At 36.6% G+C, this 17642-nt stretch overlaps 1 protein-coding gene across 2 annotated transcripts; it reads left to right on the top strand.

Moving 5' to 3' along the window:
* On the top strand, positions 1 to 16072 carry COPS5 (COP9 signalosome subunit 5). 2 transcript variants are annotated; one of them, XM_082858671.1, is made up of 8 exons: positions 1 to 207; positions 2546 to 2780; positions 3749 to 3877; positions 4545 to 4610; positions 5143 to 5228; positions 10391 to 10502; positions 14028 to 14176; positions 15868 to 16072. In XM_082858671.1, the coding sequence occupies exons 1-8, from the start codon at positions 65 to 67 to the stop codon at positions 15950 to 15952; spliced, it is 1005 nt and encodes a 334-aa protein (XP_082714797.1). In that variant the 5' UTR covers positions 1 to 64; the 3' UTR covers positions 15953 to 16072. The 2 variants fall into 2 exon arrangements, with proteins under 2 accessions (XP_082714797.1, XP_082714798.1); XM_082858672.1 differs by having other exon boundaries at positions 87 to 215.
* The last annotated feature ends 1570 nt before the right edge of the window (positions 16073 to 17642 follow it).

Raw genomic sequence — 17642 nt, 5'->3', positions numbered from 1 at the left:
GAAACCCAGCGAGGTAAAGTTGCGTCTAGATTGTGGAGGCAACAGCTTCTCCGATTCCTCGGCGATGGCGGCTTCCGGGAGTGGTATGGCCCAGAAAACGTGGGAATTAGCCAACAACATGCAGGAAGCCCAGAGTATCGATGAAATCTACAAATACGACAAGAAACAGCAGCAAGAAATTCTGGCGGCGAAGCCCTGGACTAAGGAGTGAGGAGGTCCCTGGCGAAACGCAGGGGAGGGCGGGGTGGCGGGAGTCTAAGAGACCCAGGGGGAGTGGGAGTTGGAGGAGATAGAAAGCTTGTCTTTTCATGTGCAGGGAGGAGAAAGAGTAAGCGTCTGAGAAATTTTGCTTTACCTTTTTATCCCCGCAAGTAGAGCCTAAGACCCTCCACTGGGGCTTGGTTGATTCCCCTTTCTGTCTCTTTTACCCGTTTGCCTTGAGAGAATGGAAGAGGAAAACGACAAGCGGTGATTTGGGCTTTCACTTCTCAACACCCGTATTGTCACAATATGCTCCACACTCTGCCTTGAACCCTGTGTCGATATATACTTTGTTGGGATCTTCCGCCGATCTCAGGCTGGAGACTGCAGCTATCTTCTTTATCTCAGGCTGGAGACTGCAGCTATCTTCTTTATCTCTTTAAAAGCTAGCCTATAATCTTTTAGATCTCTAATTGTTTTTTGATTGCTGGTAATTATTTCAGAAACACAACGAGGCTCTGGTCAGTCTCCCAAAATGTTACTCCACCAGTTCACATAAGCCAGAAATTATATCAAAAGACCTTAAGATTCTTAGCCCCTTAGCAAAACTCCTGTGTCCCTGGGAGTGATGACAGGTAGAGGATTCTTTACCCACAGCATTTATCCTTTTCTGAGAGCAGATATTGTTAGGGAGAGAGTAAAAGGAGCACAGTCTCTCTAATGGATAGACAGGAAAGTAGTGGTCAACAAAAAAAAACATATTTCATCTGTCTCAGTTTTTTACAAGGCAAACTTTAACTGTCAGTATTCGGATTCAGCAACGTTTACTGAGTAATTACTACGGGCTGAGCATTGAGCTACGAATTTCCATGTCATTAAATCTTCATGACAACCCAGTGCTGTATTTTTATTCCTTTTTTGCATATATGAAAACAAGCAAATATAGTAAATAACTTATTTCATGATTACACTGAGGCAGCGAACTCTTAAGTGAGCAACAGTCAGACCTAAGATCAAATCTCACAACTGTCACTAATTAGTTGATTGACCCTACAAAATTTACTTATCTTCATTTTTTTAATCTGTAAAACAGAAATAAGACCTACCTGGTTAATTATGTCATAAAGATTAGATGAGGTCATGTATAAAAAAAGGTCTAGAATGTATGTAATAGAAGCACAATAACTGTGTCTGTCTTTTTTTCCCCAGTAGATAGAGGAGCGAAGATTTTAATTCATATCTTGACTCCCAAGACCAGGTCTCCATATTTTTCAGTCGTGATTGAAATCTGTGGGCAGACATCTTAAAAAGGCTTCTCAAAGACACTGACCACTCTTTACAGACTGGTTAGTTTGCCTGGTCGTCTGCTATTTCTATAACAGGCTGTGCACTTAGGTTGATATAGCCTGTTAAATATTTGGAAACTATCAGCTTGCCTCACTGTGTGATTGTATCTCTAGTTATATTCATCCTAGCTGTCTTGAGCTCCATCAGTGAGACTGAAATGTAATTTTATTCAACAGTAGTTTGGTCACATCCACAGATGACAAACTGAAATAGCCATCATAGTAGAATTAAAGATATTAAGGCTACATTTTGCATTTTGAGGCTAATACCACAGAGAGAAGCCACAACCTTCAACACACTGTTCTTTGAGAGTACTGTAAAAGATTGGTTAATAATGCTAATAACAGCCCGCACTTAAAAAGTTTTAGTATGTGTCAGGCACTAAGATAAGCACTTTATATACGTTATTTCATTTACTCCATTTCCTCCTAACAATAGCTCTATGAAAACAGGCACAGATGTTAAGTGGTTGTCTCAAGGTCACAGCTAGGACATGGCAGTGCAAGGATGCAAACCTAGGCAGATGGATGTCAGAGCCCACATTCTTAAGTGTCAGGCCAGAAGGTTAGGCCCAAGAGTAATGAAGCACAGTCATCCAACCAGATTCAGAAACCGAGATTTGGTGATTCCAAAAGTAATGGAGAAAAAGTCTATTGAACTGGTCATGTAATTCCCTCCTATCTACTTGAATAGCATATTTTAAAACTATTTCATACTTTTCCCTTCCCCCCGTGGGAAGTACTTTGCCACATTATGACATCCCCCTTCCAGAACTCTGTCCTTTTCTACTTCCTTTTTCTTTCCCACATTCTACATTTTCCATCCCCCTTCCAGAACTCTGTCCTTTTCTACTTCCTTTTTCTTTCCCACATTCTACATTTTCTCCCCATTCCATCAATATAAATTCCTTCAATACTTATTTGTTAATCTCCGCAAAAACTTGTATTGAAATTGTACTTATATAAGAAAGTTAATTACACCATGCTTTGTTTTGTAGTCACCATTACTTTAAGTACTGCAAAATCTCAGCATTGGCTCTACTGAAAATGGTGATGCATGCCAGATCAGGAGGCAACTTGGAAGTGATGGGCTTGATGCTGGGAAAGGTGGATGGTGAAACCATGATCATTATGGACAGTTTTGCTTTGCCTGTAGAGGGCACTGAAACCCGAGTAAATGCTCAGGCTGCTGCATATGAGTACATGGCCGCATACATAGAAAATGCCAAACAGGTAAAAATGCTGTTCCTTAAAATTTGGTAACTGCAAGAGTCTCACAGTTACTTTTGAGTTTCTAAATTTAAAACTGTTCTCTCTACATTAAAGTTTATATTTTAAGTTACTACATTAAAGTTTATATTTTAAGTTATTCTCAACTATATATAATGTATATGAGATTAGCATGGATTTTTTAAAATAAATTTTCACTCAGGAGAATAGATCTTAAAAATTCTCATCACAAGAAAAAAAAATTTGTAACTGTGTGTGGTGATGGATGTTAACTAACTACACTTATTTTGGTGATCATTTCACAGTATGTACATATATCGAATCATTATGTTGTACATCTGAACTAATATGTGTCGATTATATCTCAATTTAAAAATTTTTTTACAATTCTCACATTCATTATGTGTGTGTGTGTATTTAAAACCAAAAATTTGGAAACAACCTAAATGTACCTGGATATCAAGATGATTAAATCATCCATACAATGAACTGCTAGCCAGCCTTTAAAAAAAATAAGAACTAGTTATCTATATATTTATTTATATGAAACAAACCCCAGAATGTTTTGTTGAGTGAAAAAGTAAAGTGTAGAACACTGTAGGTGGTATGCCATTGTGTGTTCTTATTAATCTACATAAATGCAAAGACTATATATTCTATATGCAAAGAATAGCTCTAGAAGACAGGTATGTAAGCAGCTGCCTACAGTAGTAACATCTGGGCTGAGAAACTGGTTGAGGGGAAGGAGGTGGTAAGGAGACTGAATAACCTTATTGTACGGGTATCTTATTAATTTTGTGCCTTGGGCATGTATTATCTAAAATATATATTTTTTTAAATTTAAAAGCAGCATATGCTTTAACTATTCTGAATACTATTATTTTACTGTAAGACTATGTAAACAGACAAATCACAGGTGTCTCTAAGATTAAACAGGAACTTCAAGCTCTTTTGCCCTCTTCATTTGTTAGGTCGGCCGCCTTGAAAATGCAATTGGCTGGTATCATAGCCACCCTGGCTATGGCTGCTGGCTTTCTGGGATTGATGTTAGTACTCAGATGCTCAATCAGCAGTTCCAGGAACCATTTGTAGCCGTGGTAGTAAGTATTTTTACAACCACTTTTAATTAATTTTCATGAAGATTTACTAAAGCAAGTATACAGAGAAATAAAAACAGTGTGGTAAAGAGCAAGGCTCTGGTGTCAGTCTGCCTAAGCTTGAATCTGAATTCCACCTCTTTGTAGCTGGAACTTTGAACAAGTTACTTAACCTCTCTGCATCTCTTCCCCCACTCTGTAAGATGATGGGTATACACAGCATCTATATCTCAGTTCCCTGCACATAGTAGGCATTCAGTCAATGTTGACTGAATTGATTAAATCAGGAATTGCTAGAGCAGCTCTTGCACTGCTCAGTGTTTTAGATGCAATCCAGGTTACTATGAGGAAGGTAGAAATTGTTCATCTATTAAAGAAAAAAAAACTTGAAAAAGATGAGCAAATCTTCAATTAATACTCTTAAATAATATAATAACTAGATCTAATCTCTAAATTAACGATGAGATTTCTATACTTAACCATTCTGTTGAACTTCCATGGTTTTTCAATTTGGTTTTTTTTTTCCCTATTATATGATTATTTTTAATTATGTGTGTGTGTGCATATAGTGTTATATGTACATAGGTATTTCTAGGCTTATAATGTTTAAACAAATAGAAGTATATAGTGATTTTATAATCAGCAGATATTAAATATATCTTTCTTGTAGATTGACCCAACAAGAACAATATCTGCAGGGAAAGTGAATCTTGGAGCCTTTAGGACATACCCAAAGGTAATTTTAAAAATTATAAGTCCCTATAGTTTTTTAAATTTTAAATATGTGATTTATTTTTAAAGATGTGTTATGGTATCTCATTTTGTCCTAAAATAATTTAACAATATTTACAAAATAGAAGTCCAACTACCACAAATTGCCCTTAGCAAAAGACAATACACTTGTGCTGCATATTGTTAATTTTATTTCAAAAGCAGTCTTCATTTGTTAATAAGTATTTGTATGTCCATGGCATTCTGATGGGTACTAGAGAAACAAGTTAAATCCATCTACTTCCTTCCATGCAATCTGAAATAGATATGAGCAAAAGTATGTATCACCTGAGGACAAGAAAAATGAATCTATAAGCCAAATCCAGCCTTCAGCCACCAAATGGGGTTGAGGGAGGGTATAAGCAACATACTTAATATTTTGGGGAGTATTTGGCTCCCCAAAATTAATGTTTCTATAAATAGAAAGCTGCATAGAAAATATGTTTTTCCTCTGTTTTGTTTTGTTTAAATCTTCTATTTTCTTCATTTTTGTTTAGGGCTACAAGCCTCCTGATGAAGGACCTTCTGAGTACCAGACTATCCCACTTAATAAAATAGAAGACTTTGGTGTACACTGCAAACAGTAAGTAATTTTAAAATGTATCTGATGCCAAAATCATCATAAGAAACCTTAGAGATCATCCAGACCAAGCCCCTAAATTTATAGATAAGAAAAAAAGTTCAGATGAAATGCATTTCATAATCTTTTAAAATAATAGTAAGAATATACAAATTTAGGATGATGTTTGAATTTTATTAATAATTGTTTTAATCTAACATGTTATTTACCTTTCACACATACATAAACACTTCATCAATGTACCAGACACTTGGCCCGTTAATGAATTTAACAGTTGAGAGAAGTTGTATTCAGGGCCAGCCTGATACTGGCATTTCTGCAGCCTTCAATGTATCCAGTTTCCACTTAGCAAAAATTCTCCCCAAACAGTTTCACTCCAAAAGTTAAAGAAGCCACACTAAAAACTACTTAATCATATACTCCTTTAAAATAGTGAATTTTATGGTATGTGAATTATTGTATACATCTCAATTTTTTAAACTGCTAAACCAATGAAGACAGTCATCTCCACCTTCTAAATGTATCTTACCACCTCTCTTACTATCACCTTGATCCAAGCCACAGCCATCTGGAGCTTAAATCAAAGCACTAGCCTTCTAGGTGGTCTTCCTCCTTCTGACCTTTACCCCACCCCTTAAAGGTCTTTTGTCAGCCAGACAGATTCTATTAAAATGTGAGTTAGACCATGTTCCTCCTTCTCAGAATAACTTCCCGTCTCACTAAGAATAAGATCTATAGTGCTTACCATGGACCACACAACCCTATGTAGTCTGGCTCCCACCATCTCTCTGAGCTCATTTCCTGTCACTGAGCCTTTGCTCTCTCCATTCCAGCCATAGTGGCCTCATTATGGTTTATCAGATGTACTAGGCAGGCTCCTGCCTCAGGGCCTTTGCACTTGCTGATCCCTCTGCCTGGAGCATCCTTCCTTATTTCCATGTGACTCACTATTTCAATCAACCAGTGTCTGTTTAAGGGTCACCTTAACAGAGAATGTTCATTGATCACCCTATTTAAATTAGCACCTTCTTGTCACTCAGTGTTACCTTTCCCTGCTTTATTTTTCTTCTTAGCACTTGTCACCACCTTATATGTTTTTGTTTCGTTGTTACTGACCTCATTAGAATGTGAACTTCATGAGAGTAGAATCAATTCACTGCTGAATCCTAACATTTAAAATAGGACATGGCACATAGAAGGGTGGGCACCCCCCCCCAAAAAAAAGGAAAAATGTTGCCTAAATGATTACTAGTGTCCCTTTGTCCATACCTCCCATCCCACTTCAAGGAATACCTTAACTACCCATGTGCTACTACTGCTTATTTTTGTGTTTAGAAATTCTTAGAAAATTATAGAATTTCTAAAATTTAATTTTTAAATAGATCTGGTTTTCAGTCATCCCTGACATACTTCTGGAAAAAAAGGATTCTGTTTTATTTTTCAATGAGAGGTTTGGAATTAAATCACTTAATTTGCTCTACTGAAAAGAACTTAAACCATTCCTGTTTGAGAGAATTGCTCCTAAGCATGGAAACCTTTGCCGTGATACTTTAATTTTCAGAGTTAACAATTTTTTTCATTTATATTGAGTTGTGGTATCAAAAGCTTATACCTTTAATACCTGCTCTACTTCTATCACCAACAGCAGCAGCTTTTGAAACAAAAAAAGACTGCGGGAGTCTGTGCTTTCTGTATCCAAACAAATCTGCATTTCCTGTTTTTCTGAAATATAAGCCTATCAAAGAGGAGTTACTGCATTCTAGCTACCTGCACTGCTAGAGCGTAGAATTTTGAACCTGGAATAACTAGGATATTCAAAGATACTCTCTTACTTAGGATCAGTTCCTAAATAAAGAGTAAACTTTTTCATAGGGCAAATAAGTTGCTTAATTTATTTTTATTTCAAATCATTAATGAAATATAGTGCCAAGTTGAAAGAGCAGGGGTTTTGTACAGGCTCATTATATATCCATTTCCTAACTTATTTGACAATGAGCTATTATTTGTAGTTTATATTGATCTTTTTTTTTCTTTTCTACATTAAATTCTAGATCATAATCCAAAGTTTGTTTTAAACATAGAATCTAATATAGATACTAAATATATTTAACTTTGAAGAGGCTTAGTAAAAATAGGACACAAAGTGTTTTTTAAATTAGCTTGTATGTTATCAGTGTTATACAGGCACATAGTTTAAAGAGTCAAATGGTTCTGTGAAATTTATTATAAAATAAACAATCTTGTACCATTTCCTTTTGCATCTCCCAGAGGCAGTCACTTAAACTATTATAGTTATTCTGTTTAAGTATTTACCCCGTATCTTCAGACAGCATGCTGATAGTGCTACTTCTTGATTTTCAGTTCTAGGCAGTATCTATTATTGACTTCCCATACAGAAGATGAGGCTTTAGCTCCACGAATAATTTTGAATATTCTCCTTGTTTTCAACTCTGCTACTGAGATTTGCAGCTAATCACTACATAGTAGACCAAAAATTTTCATTGCATCAACCTACGGAATTAAAACAGTAATAACATTAAGGTGGTCCATATATTTTAAAACATGAAAGTCTATTCTAGACCCTCAAGTTTGAGTTCCCTTATTTTCCATCCTTTATAAATCTGAATATCTGTTGCTGTGCTCATCCTCTCATGTCTCTTTCCCTGAAGTATCAGAGGTACAACCCCTCCTTTCTAAAACTGACCTTTCCACTTGAGCCCCTGCCTCCTCTCCCCATACCTAACCCCCTCAACTCCCAGGGCCTCACTTCTTAAACAATGTCTTAAATGTCTACACTCTGGATATAACAATTAAGACCGTGAGGTTTTGATAATAGACATAACATATCCTTTTGCTGCTACTTTCTAATTCTGTGGCTTTGAACAAGGTCTTTACTCTCTAGAGTTGTTTCTTTGTCTGTAGAATGGGAATAATAAATCCTTCCTTGTATGGTTGTAGGAAAGAATAAATGAGAATGTATGTAAAGCACCAGGACATAATAAGTGCTCAAGAAATACACTATTCCACTTCCACATTTCACTACAGCTATGTCCCTTTCATATACACATATGCATGGGTATCTTAATCTTGAACAAGCCTTTACTTAGAATTATCTTTAAATTCTTACTCTTTTTTTATTTCTTCACTCCTGAACAAGAATTTTTTGTCATATCCATGTGTGCTTATCTTTTACACCACCAACCTGAGTGTAAGCCTTTCTCCTCACATCTGCCACGCTGCTGTGGCATCCCTTGTGGTATCCCTGCCTCCATTTTGTCTCCTTTAACACATCTTACCACAGCCAGCTTTCTAAACCACCTCTTTGGCTATATCATTGATCTGCTCAAACACTTCTATGAGTCCCAAGTACCTAGAAGATCATTTCTTAGCCTTTTATGTAATGTCCTCTGCCAGCTAGACCCCAACATAGCTTTCTAGGTTTCCCTTCACATAATTCTTCTGCTCCTGCTAAACTGTCCAGGCAAACTGATTAACTTATTATTCCCTTCACGACTTTCCTTTTTGTGAGTCAGTGCTCTCTGCCTAATACTACCTCCTCGTTCTCAGCATATCCACACTATAGACTCATGTAAGGGTTACTCTAAATTCTGCCTTTTCCCTGGGGCTTCTCAGGCAGTTCTGTCTATACTAAGAGTACTCATTATCTCTAACATTCAATTGGCAGGTGATTAATTTTAAATATGCACCATAGCACCACTTGTTATTCAACATATATCATTATATATTTAACATTTTGTGGATTCACCCCACATTTCCCATAAAAATGGTAAGCTCCTTAAGGTAAGCAAGTCCCTTGTGTTTCTTTGTATCCACTGATGTACAGAACATAATGAGATATTTATTATTTTTATTTATTTTTTTATAAATTTATTTTATTTATTTAATTTTGGCTGCCTTGGGTCTTTGTTGCTGCGCACGAGCTTTCTCTAGTTGCAGCGAGCAGGGGCTACTCTTCATTGCGGTGCGCGGGCGTCTCATTGCAGTGGCTTCTCTTGTTGCAGAGCACGGGCTCTAGGCATGCGGGCTTCAGTAGTTGTGGCTCTCAGGCTCTAGAGCACAGGCTCAGTAGTTGTGACACACGGGCTTAGTTGGTCCATGGCATGTGGGATCTTCCCGGACCAGGAATCGAACCCATGTCCCCTGCACCGGCAGGCTGGTTCTCAACCACTGCGCCACCAGGGAAGCCCCTGTGATATTTAAATATTTATTACTTTAAAAAAATATATATGTTTCAGGGCTTCCCTGGTGGCGCAGTGGTTGAGAGTACGCCTGCCGATGCAGGGGACACGGGTTCGTGCCCCAGTCCGAGAAGATCCCACATGCCGTGGAGTGGCTGGGCCCGTGAGCCATGGCCGCTGAGCCTGTGTGTCCGGAGCCTGTGCTCTGCAACGGGAGAGGCCACAGCAGTGAGAGGCCCGCATACTGCCAAAAAAAATTTATTTATATATATATATATATATATATATATATATTTCAGACATTTAACCAAATTTTCCTTGCTATCCCTGATTATAAATTAGGTACCTTTGGAAGCAGCAGTAATTCTTTTATGTGGCTTAAGGACCTACCTTAAAGTTTGCTTTTCCAAAAAGCAGTAGGTCCTTATTAGGGGATTAAAATGGGAGGAATGGGGAGTCCACATGACATTTTCAGGAGCTTTTCCTTTGTTTTTGTTTTTTAATTTTTATCGGAGTATAGTTGATTTACAATGTTGTGTTAGTTTCAGGTGTACAGCAAAGTGAATCAGTTACATATTTTTGATATTTTTAAAAGCCTAACAAAAGTTATAGTTGACCCTAGAGAGGTAGTTCATTAAGTTTGTGTGCTATTGGCCGGAATTTATGAACTCAATGACATGGATAAACATATGTCATTCAGAAGTGTTGATTAGTTCTTGATAATTTCTTGGGAATTTCTGGGCTCTACAGAGGGGAGAAATATAACAACAATGTTTATTTAGTTATCAGATTTGAAACCATACCCCTAAAGAGTAAGGAAACCGTGTTTACCTGTTATTCTATTAGACTAAAAATTAAAATATGACTATTTGGATATGAAATGTAATTCACTTAAATTTGGCCATAACCTTTATATGATGTGGTTGAATTTTTTTCACTCACTATATTTGTGCTTTTGTTTCATAGATATTATGCCTTAGAAGTCTCATATTTCAAATCCTCTTTGGATCGCAAATTGCTTGAGCTTTTGTGGAATAAATACTGGGTGAATACGCTGAGTTCCTCTAGCTTGCTTACTGTAAGTACTATACTTGCAAGGAATGTGTTTGAATTTTTTATCAATCTACGTAAGTTGTTTAATATCTGAAACTCTTTTTCATGGAAAGGCTATATCTGACTTGGCCAATATATTAATTAGGCCTGGGGGCAGATTCTATATGACCAGAGGTGGATTGTGATACTAGGCCAAGCCAAGATCTGTGTTGTGTACCACTGAGACTAAGCCTAATATATATACAAATATAGTGGCCAGATGAGGGTGAGGTCTCCCCCTGCCTTGAACAGACTTACAGAGAGAAAAATACAAATACTGTTTTTTGTTGTGTATGTCAGGTAGGTCTCTGGTTACAAGTGACAGGAGACCCAACCAAGCTGGCTTAAACAAAAAAGAGAATCATGTAAACTGCAAAGTGCAGGAGTAGGGCTTACTTCACGCACAACCTAAATTTGCATTCAGACAATATTATGAGGTCTTGGTCTTCCTCTCTCAGCTTTGATTTCAAGTCAGTTGGCTTCAGTTTCAGACTTCATGTGAAACCAAGATGGCAGCATTAGCGTAGATCTCCCAGCCTCTCAGTTTCACACTGAAAAGACCAAGATACACACATAGCCCCACATATTCCCAGGCAAAGCCTCATTGTGTCTGGAGTTTTGTAGGTCACATGCCCATCCTTAAACCTGCTCTGGGTGAAGGGCATGAACACCATGAGTTCATGGGCCAGGGCAAGTGCTTTACTGCTGGGCTGGGGTAGAAGAAACTCTCAGGAGCATGTGGACTAAGAAATGTCCTCAGAAGGAAATCAGAATATCACTACCTTAAAGCAGCAGATGCTAAGCAGAAAAAAAAAAAAAATAGTAGTGAATATATCATTAAAATCTAACATTTAGAAGAATATTTATTTAACAAACTTCTATCTAGAGCTTAGTAAGGAACAGTTTTGTTTTGGATTTTTTACTTTTTTTTTCTTTTTAAGTAAGCTACTTCATATAGCACAGTATAACATAGTGGTTAGAACCACAAAATTTGGACTAAAATAAACTCAGTTCAGAAACAACTCTGCCACTTTACTAGCTGTGTGTGACCTTCACAACATTATGTAATGTGACTAAGCTTTTCTAGTCTAATGATAATAGTACCCACATTGTTAAGTACACTGAGATTATATGAAATATTTATATATAAAGTAATTAGCAAAGTACTAGGCATATAGTAAAGCCTCAATAAATTATTGTTTGTTTGATTCATTGTATTCATGGGAAAAGACCTCACTTGAGCATATTTACTATGGTTTTAAATATAATTCTGACAAGCTTCCTGTTATTTCTTTTTTTTTTTTTTTTTTTGCGGTACGCGGGCCTCTCACTGTTGTGGCCTCCCGTTGCGAAGCACAGGCTCCGGACGCGCAGGCTCAGCGGCCATGGCTCATGGGCCCAGCCGCTCCACGGCATGTAGGATCCTCCCGGACCAGGGCACGAACCCGTGTCCCCTGCATCAGCAGGCGGACTCTCAACCACTGCGCCACCAGGGAAGACCCCGTTATTTCTTATCCTCAACGGTCAGAAATAGCAAATTAGAAGGAAAGAGAGTGATCATAATAGCAAACATTTATTAAATGCTTCCTATGTACCAGGCATGGCTAAATGCCCCATGTGTGGTGTTTCCTTAGAGGCAAGTATACTAATAGCAGCCAGAAGTGACACATGATGGCAAGGGGAGGAAACAGTAAGACTGGAGCTTTCTGAACCTTTGTATAAAAGCATACAGCTCTGGGCTTCCCTGGTGGCACAGTGGTTAAGAATCCGCCTGCCAATGCAGGGGACACGGGTTGGAGCCCTGGTCCAGGAAGATCCCACATGCCACGGAGCAACTAAGCCCGTGCGCCACAACTACTGAGCCTGCATGCCACAGCTACTGAAGCCCGCACACCTAGAACCCGTGCTCCGCAACAACAGAAGCCACTGCAATGAGAAGCCCACGCACTGCAACGAAGAGTAGCCCCCGCTTGCTGCAACTAGAGAAAGCCCGTGGGCAGCAACAAAGACCCAATGCAGCCAAAAATAAATAAATAAAATAAATAAATTTATTTAAAAAAAAAGCATACAATCCTGTTTACTCAGCCTATGGCTGTCCCTGTATTCCAGAACTGCATATATTGAGGACATTAATAATCAAGAAAAGGTTAAATTATATTTCCTCCTTTTTTGTAGTTTTATACCTAGTACATTGCATTACTAAGCATTCTAAGAAAAAATATATAAATATATGTTCATCTCTTTCCCCAGCTAAAGCATGTAATCTAAAAGCTACAAGAAAAAATTTATTTTCTGATTTATATTATTTCTCTGTGTGTTTGAAATGTAATTGATTTATTTTTTCATTTTAATAGTATAACTCTTTCTGCCATCCTACATTTTTATTGGCTTGAGCTAAATCTTCCAAATGTGACATAGTCTACAAATATTAGTGTTTTCTCCAAATCTGTGGGGGAGAATGTATTGGTGGCCTAAACCATTTAGATCCAGAATATAATTGCATCTTTTTAAAAATATCATAAGTTTGTAAAATCACTGGAAAGCTGGTAGCATTTTAAAGGGCTCTTTGTAGTAACTATGATGACAGCAAATAATGTTTTTAAATGTCTTGTGATTGAACTGTATTTCCTATACACTATTTTACAGACTGAGCAAATAGAATAAAATAAAGATATTCCAGTAAAATGTTTTTTAAAAATATTACAGTTAAGTATACATATGTAATTATTAATTTTTTTGTTTTTAAAATGTATGAAATAGTAACAGCATATATAATATTTCAGCTTACTAAATGTGGGTGTCCCTGTGAGTGTACAGCAATACTCTAAAATATAACTATGGCTATAGCTAGGTGGAGGGATTGTAGGTATTTCCTTTTTTTTTTTAATACTGCTCTACATTTTCCACATTTTCTGTATAACTATTAATTTTATAATCAGAAAAGCTAAAACAAATGTAATTTTTAAAATACTGTCATAAATACTAATTCTGGAAGTTCAACATGAAAAAGTAACAAAATTAGCTAACAATTATTAAGGCTTTACCAGGTGTCATTGACAGTCCTACGAGCTTTATATACATCACTTCACATAGCTTTAAGATAGAAATTATCACCTTCCTCCCCCATTTTCACAAGAAGACTTGAAGGCACAGAAAAGTAAAGGAGTTCTCCCAAGGCCCCCCAGCTAATCTGCAGCAGGCCAGAACCTGGAGTCAGATCTGTGTACTTCAAAGCCTCTCATAATAACAAATATTAGATTTAAGCAGTCAAAAAGAACAATTCCAAATTTAATCTTGAAATTATAAAAGGTGAAAAACTCTACACTTGAACTGCCTGAGCTTTGGAATCAGTTTTTGCAAGTATAATTTGACTTCTTCCTTCACTGACTATCCACTTAGATTTCATAGTGGAATTATTTGTAAATGAAACGTTCTATATGGAAGAAAATTTACATACTTTTTTAATGATAGACTAGTATCATACATTGACACAATATCATTTTCCCCACAGAATGCAGACTATACCACTGGTCAGGTCTTTGATTTGTCTGAAAAATTAGAACAGTCAGAAGCCCAGCTGGGACGAGGGAGTTTCATGTTGGGTCTAGAAACACATGACCGAAAGTCAGAAGACAAACTTGCCAAAGCTACACGAGACAGGTAAGTTAAGCAAATCTATTCCTACCTCTAACTTTTTTTCTTTCAAGATTTTCAAATAACAGGATTCAAATTCCTTACGGTTAAACTTATAACTTACAATTGTACCTGAATATTAACTTATTTGGACCTTTAAGAGTTCTCAAATGCAGGTTTTGACTTTGAAAATTTAGGAGACAGTAGGTACATTAAAGGCTGTTAAGGGTCTAGGTAATGTTATGAAAAACTTGCAGTCACCTTTTCCAAGTTCAGCTAGAAAGTGTAAGAAAGAAAACCAATCCATTGCTGGATCTTTAAACAAAAACAAAAACAAAACATGGCAAAAGGATGTCCTCAGCTATTCTAACCTAATCATCATCTGAAGGATTAAACTAGGATTTAAGTTTATCAAATTTCAAATTTTTATAAAGTTTTAAACCCCTAAATATCAGAGAAGTGATTGTATCTCTTATTTTTCTGAAATAATCCTTTATACAGTAATTGAGTATCCCAAATTTCACTACAAGAATTTGTTAGGAACAAAGTTGGGCTGTGTTCTCTGATAACTCATGAAATAATTATGTGGTCCTTTAGATGCATACAGGATTGGGAAGACTACTAAATAACATTTACTTTCACAAAAATTTGAATTTTAATGTGATAATTAGGGGTAGAGAGGAAAGGAAGACTATGTTGACATCTATGTAAACCAGTACCTTGGTATCCATTTTAAGAAAAACTGGACTAGTTGATAGGAAAGAAAAGAGAGAAGGGAGGGTGCAAAGTGTATTAGGAGTAGAAGCCATCTTGGGTTAGAATGATCTCATTCCCTTCTTCTCCATGGGTTTTTAAAAGGTATAGAGGTAGTAGCCTGGATAAAAATTACATTTTTCTTTGGCATTAGGTCTTACTTTTGATACTTGCTCTGAGTATGTCATTTTGCTCATCTGTCTTTACATGTGTCTGATTTTTTAGTGTCTAATTTTATCTGCATTTACATCTCGATTTCTTATGAAGCAAAAATTTCACTGTGGGAATGTAGTTATATAAGAAGAAAAGTAGGAAGGAGAAAAGTAGTAGTACAAAAGTAGAAAATTTTCCTTCTGGGGATAACTTTACAAGAATTGCATCTCTTCTGAATTTTGGTGGGTTTTTATTGTGTTTTTTTGTTTTTGTCTTTTTATCAGTTTTAAAATGTAAGTCCTTCACCCACTAACCTAACTGTGGCTTTGAATTGTTTGAAGGATGTTTGTGATTATTTCAGGAAAAAAAGCATAAGATTCATTAAAATCATTTTTAAAAATTATTCTAAGTAATGAACAACAAGGAATAGCAGATTTTAATGTAACATTGGAATCAATCTATAATTATAAACTATAAATAATTTCGGTAACCTTCTAAAACAGAACTTTTCCCAAACCTTCTGACAAATAACAAAATTAACTGTTATGAATTATATCAAATTTTACATTGTCATTCTCTTGGGAAGGTGTTAGTAAGTAGTGAAATGATCAAAAGACATGCAGAAGGCTAAAAATCACTATAGTATACCATAAAGAGTAAACTATAAATTGGTATAGTATATTTTGCGGAGTATGAATAGGACCAAAAATCATTATTTGGGTGCAAGGATGGAAATGGGGGAGGGGGGATTTGCATGTTTGAAATAGTTCTCAGTTCTTGTGACATTATGTGATGTGTTTTTTTCTTTCCAGCTGTAAAACTACCATAGAAGCTATCCATGGATTGATGTCTCAGGTTATTAAGGATAAACTGTTTAATCAAATTAACATCTCTTAAAAAATCACTAAGTAGTACTTTTGCCTGAAAGCCAGTATGAGAAAAATACTCAAGTAACACTTTGAAACCAGTTACCAAAAATCTGATTAGAGGAATAAGGTGCTCTGAAGTATCCTAAATATTAACATTCTATAATAAAATTCTTTAAAATAAAATGGTTCTTTCATTGTTTGTGGGAGGGTTACATTATTTTTCTAGTATCCTTTAATGTTCTTAAATATGAGAGAAAGAAATATTGTTAGAACCTTTCTGTTTTTTAAAGTCTTGCCTATATAAATTAGTCAAAAGATTGCAGCATTTCACTGCCATATTATCAGAGCCACTTTTCAATTTGCCTAAACCTTCTTTTGATAGTCTGTTAGTAAAAATACAATTTAATGTAACATTTTTAAGTTCCTGTGAAACACTGTCACACCATAAATTATTTTCCTGAAAATCAAATAACTTAAATTTGAGACAGAGCCTAGCACAGGTATCTAGTCATTCAAATATTCACCAAGTGCCTTTACTGTACCAGGCCCGGTTTTACTCTCGAGATATTCTGAACAAGACAGACCTGGCCACTGTCCTCACAGAACTTCCAGTGGTGGCTAAGTTAACAAGAACCTGAGTATACTGCTGTGAAGGGAGAAATAAAGTGTGCTGGGGAACTCTCAGGAGGAACACTTACCCCAGAGAGGAGTTACCCAGGTAGGCTTCCTGAAGCAAGTGACCTGACGTTAAGCTGAAATTTGAAAGATAGGAAGACTAGCCAGAAAAAGCGTAAGAGAAGCTATTACTTTCTAAACAAAGAGTACAGCGATATGTGGAAGGCCTGAGGCAGAGAGCAAGAACTTAGAACCTTCAAGAACTGAGATTCATTTAGATCTGAGAGTGTTGAGTAGTACGTGGGGAGAGACAAGAGATGACTTTATTCATTAAGATGAGCATAGATTCTGCAGGGGCCTTTTGGACTTTATCCTAACAGCAATAGGGAGTTAAAAGAGTTTTAAACAACAGAAATGTACTAGACGGATATTTCTAAGAGCACTCTGTTAAGAAAGCTGTGGTCGAGGGCTGGATGAGATCAGATGAGATGCTTTGTGGAAATAAAGACTGAGAAGAGGGCCCAAGATATGGCAAACATCAAATTTAAAATGGTCAGAGGAAGAGGAGACCACAAGAGGTGACTTCACATGTGGCCCAGAGGTCAAGGAAAACAAAGTCTAAAAGTTTTTGATTAGATTTAGCAAAGAGGGGTCTTTGGTAAGATAAGGATGCCAGTTAACATTAGTATCCAAATACTTTCTCAGACAGCTGATGATATAGTAGCGTTTCTGGTCTCATTTTATATCCCTTTAAATAAAAGCAGGCATCCCAATTTCAGATGGCTCAACCTCACCTCCATTTTTAGGCCTTTTTAAAAAAAATCATGACTGCCTCCAGTGAGCAGCTAAAAGCTGTGTTTACTGCCACAGCCTTCAGTGATACCAGCTCATACCGAGCCATTCAATTAGGAACAATAACAAGCTCATTGAGGTTTCTCTGACAGACATGATTGAAGGATTGAAGTTTTGACATGAAAGAGTGAGTCACTGAAGTTACCATGAAAACATACTAGCAGTTTTCATTCCAAGACTTGACTGTTATCCACATTTAATTTGACATTGGTGATCTAATCAATTAAGATATCTTGGTGTGATGGAAAATG

This window comes from Leucopleurus acutus, assembly GCF_964270905.1.
Source record: "Leucopleurus acutus genome assembly, chromosome: 17".
NCBI classification, from domain to species: Eukaryota; Metazoa; Chordata; class Mammalia; order Artiodactyla; family Delphinidae; genus Leucopleurus; species Leucopleurus acutus.
Note: the sequence above shows the minus strand (reverse complement) of the source record. Positions and strands in the feature narration are given on the sequence as shown.